Source organism: Rhinichthys klamathensis, unplaced genomic scaffold (genome assembly GCF_029890125.1).
Source record: "Rhinichthys klamathensis goyatoka isolate OS25496 unplaced genomic scaffold, OSU_Roscu_1.1 h1tg000439l_1, whole genome shotgun sequence".
In the NCBI taxonomy this organism is placed as follows: domain Eukaryota; kingdom Metazoa; phylum Chordata; class Actinopteri; order Cypriniformes; family Leuciscidae; genus Rhinichthys; species Rhinichthys klamathensis.
Window position 1 is genome coordinate 279,370 of NW_026606935.1, and position 14,222 is coordinate 293,591.

Here is a 14,222-nt window from a genome sequence, read left to right on the forward strand (position 1 = left end):
CATTTTAGATTTGCAGATGTACTTTTTGATTTCACCCAGGGTTATTATCATTAACTAAAGCTAAAACCATAAAACCCTTCTTCATTACTTGAAATAAAATTAAATAAAATTAAATATAAAAAGCTAGTTGCCAAGGCAAGTTCCCTGGTTAGCTTTAGCAGTTAGCCCCTGTTGGTAGAAACCATAACTACATCATACATAGGCCAAAAAACACAATGTTATGAAGCTGCAGACTCGGAGCCTGCAGCTACAGTCCCCCACCCAGAGTCCCGCATTCTCAGACCCCTTGTTTTTCAAGACAGCGCCTCCTGCTGTTCGGAAGATCGTATAACACCTGCACCCAGAGTCCCACGTTCTCAGACCCCTTGTTTTTCGAGATCCTTATCCAAATGTCATTGAAAACAATAGGATGCAATATTACGGTCTCGTTTTATTTAAAGTTATCCAAATAAATATTTGCGTTCCCTGCTTAATGCATGTGCCAAAAAAACACATTGAGTTACTGATGGAAGGGATACAATTACAGATTGAACTATCTTCTGAAAAATATTATGTGACATTATATTGCTACAATGTTTTTTTAATTCAAATTCTAATTTTTCTGTCAGTTCAACCTATAATGGTCTAATTAACATTATACCATGCTAACATTACAAAACCTGTTTTTTGATAATTTAAATGCGAAGCAAAACTCAAATAAGAATAGACAAAACACCAATAATAAACAATTCTGTACTTTATTTAACGATCACCTAAACATGATCTTGGTGTAAAGAAAAAAGGAAGAAAGAATTGTGTTAGTGACTTTACTTTTCGTCTTCAATTGCATTAAAAAAAACTCCTGATTTATAAGCTTTGCTTTTTTAAAACCATTTTCATAGGTTTAACGTTACATTATCAGCTCTAAAAATGCACTAATTTGACTAGAAACACCGGAGACTGGAAATGTAAAGGATAATTCTACTATGAGAGCAAGATATTCCAAGTTCAGCAAAAGGTGGATATTAAGGATTTTTCAGACTTGATTGAGTGAAATCGATTTTTTGGTGTTTGTTACTTATGCAAGGAGTTACATTACATTTTCAGCTGAGATAATTGGCTCAAAAATGTGCCTCAGCCGTCCTTTTAAACTATCTGAATAGAGTGCAGCAGGATGACGTATTTTTGTAGGCTGAGACCTGGAAAGGAGTTAGCATTTTAGCACTTCGGGTTCTATTGTCCTGAAGTCAATGGGTTTTTTAAAATTGATTTTTGGTTAAATGCTTAAAGGGTTAGTTCGCCCTTTTAAGACATGAAGTTGTATGCAATCCTTACCAGCACTAAAGTGCATACACACTGACCCACTCTGTTGTCACCTCCCTGGTCAGAGTTCTGGCCGCTGGAAGTTTTTCAATAAAGTTCTCCCGGTTATTTTCCGGGGCCACAAAACTGTGCGTTTTTACGTGAAAAAATTATTTGCGTTTTAAAGCTTGATTAATTTACCACACAAAAAACACGCCGGTCAAAATTCATACCTCAGTTTTAATCTGCACTATTTTCGATCCATTTCTATCAATCCGCGCTGCTGTCAACGTCAACAGTGCGCACGTTCAGATCAGCTGTTGATAGCGCGACTCGCTGACAACATGTCTGACTGCGAAACTTCTGATGATGAAACCAATTTTAGCACAATGCCAGACGGATCAGATGATGAAAGTAATTTTACCACAACGAACGACAATGTTATTGATTGCAACACAAAACCTCAATTGTGTGTGATAAGTTTTCTCAGCAAATTTACCAATATCCCTATAGCTGTTTTTATATTAGACATCTTTTCACGTGTTTTATAAGGGAGTCTAAACATCAGCTTGTTTACCGTACAGTTTAGACATGGGATCATAAAGTTAGTAAATAGAGCTTACCCGTGGTACTGGTACAGCAAAACTCTTTAATTTTCCTTTTCCTCCTTGGTTGGGGATGTAATCGTCTTCGCTGAAGTGAGCACTACAGCGAAGAAAATCCTTTATTCTGGATATTTTAGCTCCCGCAGAGTAGCCGATGGCAACCAGCCAAATCAACAATACGCGCTTGCACCCCCTGCTGGTGAGGTCGACTAACAGCAGATGGAGATTATGCTCGGTTCGGTAAACTGTCTCATAGTTATATTCGAAACAGGAAAACGATGGAATCTGAACTTTGATCCCGGCACATCGTTGTGGTCACAGCCTGGGAATTTACAAGTTCGCACCATTGTTAATTTAATACTTTTTACGTCGTTGTCAATCGATTGTGTAAACACTATGGAACAGCTGATCGGAACGTGCGCACTGTTGACGTTGACAGCAGCATTGATAGAAATGGATAGAAAATAGTGCCGATTAAAACTGAGGTATGCATTTTTTGTGTGATAAATTAATCAAGCTTTGAAACGCAAATCACTTTTTTTCATGTAAAAACGCACAGTTTTGTGACCCCGGAAAATAACCGGGAGTACTTCATTGAAAAACTTCCAGCGGCCAGAACTCTGACCAGGGAGGTGACAACAGAGTGGGTCAGTGTGTATGCACTATAGTGCTGGTAAGGATTGCATACAACTTCATGTCTTGGGCGAACTAACCATTTAAAGTGTGTGGTAAAACCAAGCTCAAGATATATTCATGTTTTTATGACTATATGACACATACAATACCCCTTTGTGAATTTTTTTTAAGCTTTTACTTTACTTTTATGGATGCTAACACTTGGCTAAATGGGGTTGTCAGTTACATTAAACATCATCATGCCGAACTAGTACACTAGTTGTGTTTATAACTAGTATGTATTGTATATATACTGTAGTATATGTATTGTAAGTTTCAGGGAAATGTTTTTTGAATAAAAACTGAGTTGTCGAAGCTTAATGGTTACGTTGAAGTCATGTGACTCACTGTGGTGTAGTTCATTTATAGCCTATGTTTAGCTTTTTACTTCTGGCAATTGTTTTTAGGCTTCAAAAAGCCTGAAGATTATCATGATGAACAAAACGTGTAAGAATCATAAACTTTTTTGGTCACAAAGCTTATAATCCAAAAGCCAATGCAAATCCTATTGGGTTTTTGTCGTGGGAATCAGGGTAATTGGGGTATTAATGCCATTGGTTTTATTCATGTCTCTTACCACTGGTTTCTCATTCTCTCCTCAGGAAAGGTAGAGAGGTGGATGATACACAAATGGGACCCGTCCCGAATCCCTTCCCAGAGTTGCTGCCATCCACCGTCTCTCTAGTGTCTGAGTGTCTGTTACCCTGGACCAAAACCAGTGCGACTCAGGTGAGGCATACGCGATTTACTCAAGCTACGACTGTTCAGAAGAGCTGCCTCGCTGTCTACGGCCTACATAGGGAGCATTATGGGATTGTCTTCTCTTTGGGGAATAGATAGAATTTGGCCAAAAGAAGTTTTCTTAGCAGGCCATAGAACAGAGCCATAGTGTATCATTTCTGGAAGCATATATTTTTTAATGTATGCATTTGCATTGATTGAAAAATGTATGGTTAAGCGATTGATTGGTTGACTGATTGATTGATTATTTGGTTAATTAGTTCCAAAATCACCTTCTAATTTAATGTTTGTTCCACTGTCTTAGTTTAATTCCCAGTCTGTGTGTACAGTTTAGTGAGACTGAAACACATGCAGATGAGGCTGATAAACAGGCAGAATGTGAAAACCTCCCCAGAGCGCTAATGACGTAAGCAAGGAACAGAGCGATGTTAAACCAGTTTAGCAGGAATGGAAATGAACTGGGACGGGGGAATGAAATCGCTGTGTCAGCATTCTGAATCTATCTATTTTTGGATTTAGTTTCTAATCCAGTACAAAAAGCATGGCATATGGCAATATAGATATTTTTAACAGAACTTATAATTTGAAAAGGAATGTACATCGAAACAGACCTTGATTTGTCAGCTTGACAAAGTTCACCTCAAAGCTTAAAATAGTTTTAAAAGCTTGGAAGTTTAAAGGTTATTGATTTTATAGATAGATAGATAGATAGATAGATAGATAGATAGATAGATAGATAGATAGATAGAATATATACATATAGACAGACAGATATATACACAGATACAGACATGATAGATACAGATATAGATAGATAGATAGATAGATAGATAGATAGATAGATAGATAGATAGATAGATTGATTGATTGATTGATTGATTGATAAGATAGATAGATAGATAGATAGATAGATAGATAGATAGATAGATAGATAGATAGATAGATTGATTGATAAGATAGATAGATAGATAGATAGATAGATAGAATATATACATATAGACAGACAGATATATACACAGATACAGACATGATAGATACAGATAGATAGATAGATAGATAGATAGATAGATATATTGATTGATTGATAAGATAGATAGATAGATAGATAGATAGATAGATAGATAGATAGATAGATAGATATATTGATTGATTGATAAGATAGATAGATAGATAGATAGATAGATAGATAGATAGATAGATAGAATATATACATATAGACAGACAGATATATACACAGATACAGACATGATAGATACAGATATAGATAGATAGATAGATAGATAGATAGATAGATAGATAGATAGATAGATAGATAGATAGATTGATAAGATAGATAGATAGATAGATAGATAGATAGATAGATAGATAGATAGATAGATAGATAGATAGATAGATTGATTGATTGATTGATAGATAGAATATATACATATAGACAGATATATACACAGATACAGACATGATAGATACAGATATAGATAGATAGATAGATAGATAGATAGATGGATGGATGGATGGACAGACGGACATATTTGACAAACATTGTTATTTTTCATTTGCTGCACCAGTGTTGTTAGCAGATCACCCACACCTGTTTATCATCAGCTCTGTTTGTTTGCGACCCTACGCTAATTTACTCTGAACTTGGTAGATTGCGTTGGTCATAATGGAGATTAGCTGCTGTATCTGTGTTCTTTAAAGGGTCACTCCACCCATTTCAACATTAGTCTTTATTGAAAGTGGGTTATATATGTAGTCGAAATGTAAAAGAAATTTTGAATTTGGTGCCCTCTTGACCGAGAAAAGACAGAAAATAACTTTAGGGCGCATTTGTATGTAAGACAACAACTCCCACAATGCACCACATTGCACAGCTCCGCAAGCCACTCCCACTAATCCAGAACAGTGCAAACAGAGAAATCACTCTTCCGTTCCGTCTACAAGACTTGCTGCCAAAAGAGTTTGAAATTCATTTCACACAAAATGTCTAGTTAGTTGGCTGTGGCGAGCAGGACGAGGGACGTGAGAGGACGGCGCGAGTGATAATGAATGACACCTGTGAGACGCAGCGGTCTCATATCTCTCACGGAGGAGCGGAAGCACAAAAGGAACAGGCCTGATTTTATGTTTTGTTTCTGTTTTGTGTGGCCAGCTGGCTTATACTTTTGTTTTGTATTTGTTTATTTTACTATTAAAATGTTTAAATGTTCGCCGGTTCCCGCCTCCTCCTTCCCACGACAACGAACCCCGTTACATTGGCAAACTCATTAGTGAATTACTCCTCGTTTGTATTTCTTTCTATATGGTGAATTATTGCGTGATACCTGGATGTTCCAGTCAGAACATATGCGGTGCGACACTAGGATGGTTCACATCACAACACAAACGTCCGTGTGCTCGTCTGATTCAGAGATTTCGTCCAGGAGAAATTGCTATCGTTGAAATTCTCTGCAGCAGACGGACTCTATCTGTGTCCGCAGCGCACAGCGAGAGCACAGGCACCAGCAGTCCGCCCAGTCCGGGCTCCTCGTCCGCCTCCTGTTCCTCCATCAGGCTCAGCTGCTCTTCACTAAATTGCGGCTCGTAAAGATAGCCACGAACAGCGGATTCGAGCAGCAGAATTTCAAAATCCTCTACTTCCATATCATGTTTAGTTTCTTCCATATCATGTTTAGTTTCTTCCGTCATTGTCATAACTTCCTATCTCCACAGCGCTTGTTAGCTTAGCTTATAAACAAGATGGCTGATATTGATTTCAGTATCTACAAGTGAAGTCCCACCCACTGATCTGTGATAGCTCTGTTAGCGCATTAGGTCCAACCCCCTATGGGCGGGTTTGAACTAGGGATGCTCATTTTGACCGTTTAACCGTTAACCGATAGTAAAAATTTTGACCGATTAATACTATCAGTTAAACGGTTTAAAACGTTTTTTTAAGCTTTTTTTTTTTTTTTTTTTTTTTTTTTTTTTGCTGCATGGTTTAAAAAACAAAACTAAATAGGTTTTACTATATAGTTAAAACTATGTATTAACTCACGGGGCGCATCGACACGCGCAACCACACACGTGCCTGCAGACATTTTTTTACCGAGCAAGCAAAATGAAGCGATCGAAAAGAAGCACTGTGTGGGACCATTTCAACAGAAAGGGCGAAGACGAGGTTACCTGTAAAATATGCTGCGCTGTTTTAAAATACAGCAGTAGTACGAGTACGATGCAGTATCATTTGAGAAGCAAACATCCACAAGCATCGAGTGATGAAGGGCAACAAACTTTGCCCGCCATGTTGTCAGGGAGAAGATGCGATGCACGGCGATCTGAGGAGATAACGCAGAGAATCTGTTCAATGGTTGTAAAAGACACTTTGCCCATAAGTGTCGTCTGTGGTGAAGGTTTTCAAGAGCTACTGGGCTATATTGAGCCCAATTACGAAATCCCATCAAGATGCACTATTACCCGTAGAATTGAAGCCCGTTTTGAGGAGAGAAAAAAATCGCTTAAATCACAACTCGAAAGCACAAAGTGCGTGGCCCTTACGACTGACTGCTGGACGGCACTCACAACGGAGAGCTATATAACAATAACGTGTCACTACATCGATGAGGACTGGCAAGTTAATTCAGCTGTCCTTCTAACACAGAGTATGCCTAGCAGACACACAGCTGAGAACCTTGCAGCTAAACTAATTGATGCGGTGGAGACATGGGGACTTAATGGGAAAGTGTCTGCATGTGTTCATGACAATGCACGCAACATCGTGGCTGCAAACTCTCCAGAACGGGTGAACTGGGAGTCGGTTCCGTGTTTTGCTCATACACTACAGCTAGCTGTAAATGATGGATTTAATGTGTTCGTGCATCGGGTCATCGTTGCAGCTGGGCGCCTGGTTAGGCATTTTAACCACAGCACCCCTGCATGCAAGGCACTGGAAGATAAACAATCACAAATGAAACTTCCGAAACACCAGCTCATTCAGTCTTGTAAAACAAGATGGAACTCGGTGTGTGACATGTTCGGAAGACTTCTCGAACAAAGGTGGGCTGTTACAGCTGTTCTGTCTGACCGAACGGTTACAAGGCTGCAAGATGCCAGAACCCTGGAGATACGAGACGAACACTGGCAAATAATGGAGGAGATTGCACCCGTGTTGGAAACTTTAAAATGTGCAACCACCATAATGTCATCAGAAAAGAACGTTTCAATTTCCAACATTTACCCCATCACCTTTAGCCTGCTGAACACACACCTGATGAGAGCCGAGGATGACGGCCACAGAGTGACGGAGTTCAAGGCAAAAGTTCGGCAGTCCTTAAGTGGCCGCATGCAGGTAGTTATTATTATTAGGCTATTATTATTATCATTACTATTATTGTCGTTGTTTTGTATTAATTGGGGGGTTATATGTTCGTCACAGGTTGACAAGGATGATCTGGTGGCCAAACCTGCGCTGATCGCCTCTGTCCTGGACCCTCGCCATAAACATCTCCCGTTTTTTGCACAAACGGAGAAAGAAGCCGCAAAAGCAAAACTTATTGAAATGTGTGCTGCTATGGAAATGGCCAATGCGGAAGATTTGACAGCGGTGTCTGCTACCCAAGCTGGAGATAAAGACCGCAGCCAAAGTAACGCCATGATGATGCTCCTGGGAGATGACTACAGCGCCCCTCGTCAAGCCACTGATTATCCAGAAGAGGTTGACATCTACATGAGAGACAATCCTCCATCTCTGGATATTAATCCTCTTGACTGGTGGAAAGCAAATGAAAGGCGCTTCCCGAAGCTGGCCACTCTAGCGAGACGTTACCTGTGTATTCCCGGGACATCTGTGCCATCGGAGAGGGTGTTTTCTGCCGCGGGTCTAACCGTCAACAGGCTGCGCTCCAGACTAACCCCAAATCACGTTGACATGTTGCTTTTTTAAATAAAAATTAGACACGGTGTGGATTGAGGTAGGGCTGCTATTTTTATTTAACGAAAAATCTTAGTCTAACGGAAAAAAATGCCGGCTTTTAATCCGTTTCGTTCAAACGGATTCACTGTTTTCTTTTTGTCATGTTAATTTGTTAATTATCTAAGTGTAAAAATATATATATTAAGTGTAGGCATATTTCATGGTTTTTTTTTGTATTATTTTATTCTGTTTTTCCTCTGTTGTCACAAAATTTGATCTGAATCCAGGTTCTGTGGTTGATCTGTTCTTTATGCTGCTGATTGCACTTTGCACATTAAAATAAACCCTTTGATAAATAAATATAATTGTTTTTATTTTTAACGGGTCACAGATACGCATTTTATTTTTATTTAATGCCAATTCAATATTAACGTTATAATCTTATCAGTTAACGGTTAATAATCGATTTACGAGCGGCGGTTGTCGGTCGGGAAAAATAACCGAAATGAGCATCCCTAGTTGTAACTTATTAACAGCGAGACGAGATCTCACAGAGAATCACGGGATCAAACATGACTTGTGGAGGACGATCAACATCATCAGTTGGTTCTCCTGGCGCGAGTTTTTTTTCACGGGAAGAAAAACAAAGGATAAAATCTGAATCTAAAATCTTTCTGAAAACTCTACTTTCGTGGCAAGATTTATCTATAGAAGCACGCAGCATCTGGTTGGTGAAGTTGGTCGCTCTCATTAGCTATCACGGTATTATGTCAGAGGCAGTCTGATCAGGAGTCGGGATTGTGGAAGAGATTTGGGATCGTGCGGGCTCCGGCGTGGCTGGGAGTAGTAAAATAATCAAATTGACACCACACAATTTGAGATTTTTTTGGACAAAAATTGTTTGTGAGAAGCCTTGATCGCTTGAGGGTGCAAATCGGGATCAAAATCTTCACGTGTGTCGCCAGCCTAATTTCCACTCACACTTTTATGGGATTCCAGTCTCTAATCCCATAATTTGACTAATTTGCCCTGTTTAGTAAGTCAGGTGTATTTTAGTTGAATATTATTTTATTCTTGCTTTAAAAATGTTTACTAAATGGCTACTAAAAAGCTGTTTGGTTGAAATGCCTCACAAGTTTTTATCACTAACTGTGAAGAGCTTTTGTTTTCTGTATGAGATGATGGAAGCTGAGAACCGTTCATATCTTGTTGTTATGCTGATGTATTTTACGAGTTTGTTATCAGTCGTATATTAGATGCATCCTCAGAGCCGATTTGCTCCTGAACTTATAATATGGCCAATGCAATCTGCTTACAATGCTGATTTGGGAAAACCAAGACCCTTGTGGATCTTATTATATGACAAATATATGTTATGGACAGCCATCCGGAACAGCTTTGACCTGCAGCAAATTCGGCAAATTACAGCATATTGAAATGTGCCGTCATAATGTGGCTTTGCAGTTTGCCATTATGGGGGCCTTCATTACATTTGAGGCTGGCAGTAATGATCCCTCTCGTATTATATCTGAGGCTAGCAATTACAGACACGGTATATTGGTGAAAAGGAGGGAAAACCAGAGGGGGATGGGGTGGAAGTGTCACGAAAACTTTTTGCTGTGCTAGTTTGCAGAGGATAGACGATGACTCAGACTGTGTCCGCCCTAAAAGACGGTCCTGGGCTGGGCAGCAACACAAATAGAGTGCAACAGCTGGCTTCCAGAAGTTAAAACTCCATTCATTTTCTACATAAGTAAATTGATTTTAACATAAACTTAAAAGTCTTTAAAGACAGACCTTGCTATGCTGTCAAACTGTCATACTAAAATAATTGCATATTTTGCCATAAACTTAAAATATTGTTTCCACAGATATAGCTAATCGTCAATTTTAAACTAATAGGTTTATATTTTTTTCATAATTTTGAATTTGATTATTTCTATTGCACTGCTAAATGCAATTGTAGTTCTTTCCTTCATTCGCAGTCTTGTGCCCTTTGTCTTTTTATCTGATTTTCAAATTATTTTGCTTCAAATTAAAGTTTGTAATGTTGTGATTGACCTTGTAGCTTGTTGGGTTGGTTCATGGCTTGTAACTCTTTAACCAAGACTGTTTTAAAATCCCTATTGGAGAAATGAATGGACAATATACTTGTGGAACCAACGCTGCTGTAAAAGTGGGCGGACGCTAATGCTCTATATTATCTTCAGACTTGTGCGTGTGTGTGACAGACAGGCTTGCTCACCCTGCTGGCTGAAATTACAGACCTTCGATCGCAGAGCAGGCCAATATGTGGTGACATTAGGATGCCGGTTCAGGTTTAATGCGACTGTTTTCATAATAGTGCAATTCACAGATAGGTTTGTTCTCTAGCACAGTGGTTCCCAACCTTTTTAGCCTTAAGTGCCACCACAACCCATCAATAAGTCTCAAGTACCCCTTCATCAACACTAAACCAAGAATTTTTTTATTTTTTAAATCCAACATTTGATGGAAAACCAACATTAAAAAAAAAAAAAAGACATGAAATTACACTATAACCAGTAGATAGTAGCAGAGGAGCTCTTATTGGTTCATATTAGGCATTTCCACTCCCTAATATAGTTTTTTTTCTACACATTTTGCTTTTGAATTTATTTTTAGACATTATAAGCCACAAAATAAATGTTATCAAAGTTTAGCACTCTTTTGTACTATGTAAGTATGTAGTAAAAGTCTCTTGAAAAACAATAGCTTTTCTTCAAATTCAGCGCAAGCTCAGTGATTTCAGCACACTTGCGGAAACTCACGTTTTAATCAATGAATTTAATGAAAGTGCACAATAAATCTCTAATTTACAATGCCTCTATGCTTTAAATGTTATAATGGGTTATTGTTAGTAACTTTAACTGGTACTAAACAGAAACTCATTCAGTGTTTTGAGCGATTGTGGGCGAATTTTCCCAACCGGTCACCTCTGATTGGCCATTACTTTCAACAGACATGCCTGTGATTGGCTACAAAACTCAACGCTGCAAAATCAGGTTGTAAATGGACACGTTTGCAGTAAATAATGGGCCAGGCTGAGGTGATACTGAGGCGATTGACTGCGTTCCTGGCATGCCTAATCTGCCTATGTGGAACAAACCAAGCAAAATGGGAATCCCTGCTCTGGCACATCATCTAAAGAGCTTGATTGTGCGAACTCTTCTTTTTTTTTTGGCATTGAAGTGTCCAAGATACAATCCAGGTCTTGTTACCTGATCCACCGCATTAGCTGCTGATTGCAATTCTCCAGTGCCTGGCCTGCTATTGTTTGAGTGCGCTGATGGGATTATGTGGGATTTGTTTTTGGATGATTTAGGGGAGGGGGGATACTTCAGCTTCAGCTGTGAAGCGTCGGTGACCTCCTGAGGTCTTGTTGGTGCAGTTGACCCTTTACTAAACCCTGCCTTTAAAACATTACTGACCAATCGTACCTTAGCAACTGCTGCATTATTACTTTTATAGTTTTTATTCTTTTTTTAAATGTATGGAGGATCATTGTGTTTCAGTGTTTTAAACCTATAAATCCTACTGTTTCATATTTGATATGAAAAACCTGTTGCACACAATCTACTACATACCTTCTGTCGTCTGATTGATAGTTCATACTTTTTTTTTGCAAGTAACTGGCCTTTAAGTATTATTGTGAAAATTTCCAACTTCAGCCTGGTACTTTTTTATTGCATACCTTTTTCTGTGAAATCTTTACTGATTATTATGGAGTAAATGCAAGAATGACTTTAATATTCACTCTAAAAAATGCTGGGTTGTTTCAACCCAAATTTGGGTCAAATATGGACAAACCCAAATGTTGGGTTAAAAATGTAATTAAAAAATTTACAGTTGAAAGTGAAAGTTGAAGTTGGGTTAAAATTTGAAATGACATTTTTAACCCAACATTTGGGGTTGTCCATATTTGACCCAAATTTGGGTTGAAACAACCCAGCATTTTTTAGAGTGTTGTTTGTAATGTTTCAAGATGAACACTTACTGGACTGAATCAGCTTTTGTTTTGGTTATCCATACAACATTTTCAGAAAATTCATGTTCAAATGTGAGTATCAAATATTATCATCAGGCTTTTAAGGAACGTGTATTTGTTCATCTCTCAGTCATCATTGTATTGCATTACATTATATGTTTTGCCCCCACAATAAAAACTACAGAGCTTTGATCATAAAACTAAGCATTTAAATATCATTTTACTGATTATTGGTCTGACAACTGATTATACTGACAATTGATATTTACTGTATATGCATTTTATATAAGTAATCTGTTATACTATTATGAAGATCTCATTTATGTACATTACAAGCTATCAGAATGTCATCTCACTCTATTGTAACTGCACCAAATTGCATATTTTTGCTCAGTTTTGGCCTCTGAATTTATTTTATTCATTTATTTATTTTATTTAACCTTTATTTAACCAGGTAAGCACGTAGAGAACACATTCTCAATTGAAACGGCGACCTGGCCAAGATAAAGTTTCAAGATAACACATAAAATGATACAAATTACACATTAAATACACAAGGAAATTAAAATTTAAATAAAATATCAATTTTCTGGACAATGGAATAAACAGGGTCGGTACATAATCTATAATAAAGGGATCAGGTTGAATAAAACCGAGGTGTTTTTTCCCTCCTTGAGTAAAAGCTCCATATTCTCATAATGTATGCGCCATAAAAGCCTGATGTATCAAATTCACTTTATAATTCACAAATCACTTTATAAGCACATTACTGAATTAATTCCTATGCGCCGGTCTGAAAAGCTTGTCTTAGCGATAGTAACCAAAGGGGCGGGGCTTAGCGAAGGGTCAGGTCCTGCACAGGTCTGTGTCCCGGGGTCATTTGATTGGCAGGTCTTTTGAGACGTTGCTCCATACAGGACAAAAGGAGAATGTTAGTGTGCACAGCTGTTTGTCTGACAGCACGTCTGAGTCACACGGTCAGCATGCAGAAAGCGATGACATCATTGCCCTGCCCTGCCCTGCCCTGCCCCCAGACACTGCCCTGAGACTCTGATGAATAGATGTGGAGAGCTTGAGTAAAGTGTTGAATCATTGTCCCAGCCGCCCCCTTCACCTCAGCGCTAATGATTCCCTCTTGTCTGTGTTAGAGTATTGGTTTTTTAGATTTAAAGAAATGTGGGAGATTTTCTTTCTTCGATTGTTGCACGCGAAGCGTCAGTCACTTGATTTGTTTGTAAATTCGATGCTTCTGATGTTCTTTGTTAAAGACTCTTGCTCTGCCCATTGAAAAATAAAATCACAAATCTCTTTAATATCTCACTTGTTTCTCCTACACACCAGTGAGAGAGCAAATGGAGACTTTTGTTTAAGACTTCTGTGTCTCAGATGTTTCTCCTGAGGAATAAGCACATTTTGCGGGAATCTCACACGTGTTTCCTTTAGAGTTTCAGAAGAGAGCTCAAAATGTCTCAAACTGTGTCAGATTTGCCAAAGAAGAAGCAATAAACTTTCCTCTAGGTGGGCATGAAGCGATGCATGTGGCTGTCACTGGCATCAAGAGGGCAGCATTTTCCCGATATCAAACCCGCTTCAGAACACATGGTTTGTTACCACTTTGCAAGAAAAGCATCCCACCACAAAAGTTCTAGATTAATTGCACTGATGTAAAACGGAGCCTCGTCCCATGCTTTTTATATTAGCAGCTGAGCCCAGAGGCCCTGGCTTTGTTTTACGTGGTCTTTAAAAGCTATTTCAGTCGTGAGAAAGCACTTCTGTGTTTGCAGTGTCATGGTACATTTACATGACAAAGGCTCATAGAGTTGGAAGTGCTGTCTCAGAGCCCTCTTCTTGTCTTCGGCCTCGCTAACCTCTCCCAGACACCAGCCCTGATCCGTTTTCACACTTGAGTTGATCCATATGCAGTGAAACTGTTTTATACCCCACAGTGAATGCTCCATGAGAGGGATCTGGACAATGTTAGTCTTCAACTGCATGATGGTTTTCTGTGTCAGAACGCAGAGAACTT

At 38.7% G+C, this 14,222-nt stretch overlaps 1 protein-coding gene across 3 annotated transcripts in view; it reads left to right on the forward strand.

Annotated features, from left to right (window-relative positions):
* grb14 (growth factor receptor-bound protein 14) overlaps positions 1–14,222 on the forward strand; it is a 114,529-nt gene that overhangs the window by 28,803 nt on the left and 71,504 nt on the right. For all 3 annotated transcript variants that reach the window (XM_056236127.1, XM_056236126.1, XM_056236124.1), the window contains one exon: positions 3,164–3,290. In XM_056236127.1, the coding sequence (XP_056092102.1) occupies positions 3,164–3,290 (127 nt within the window). The remainder of the gene's footprint in view (positions 1–3,163; positions 3,291–14,222) is intronic.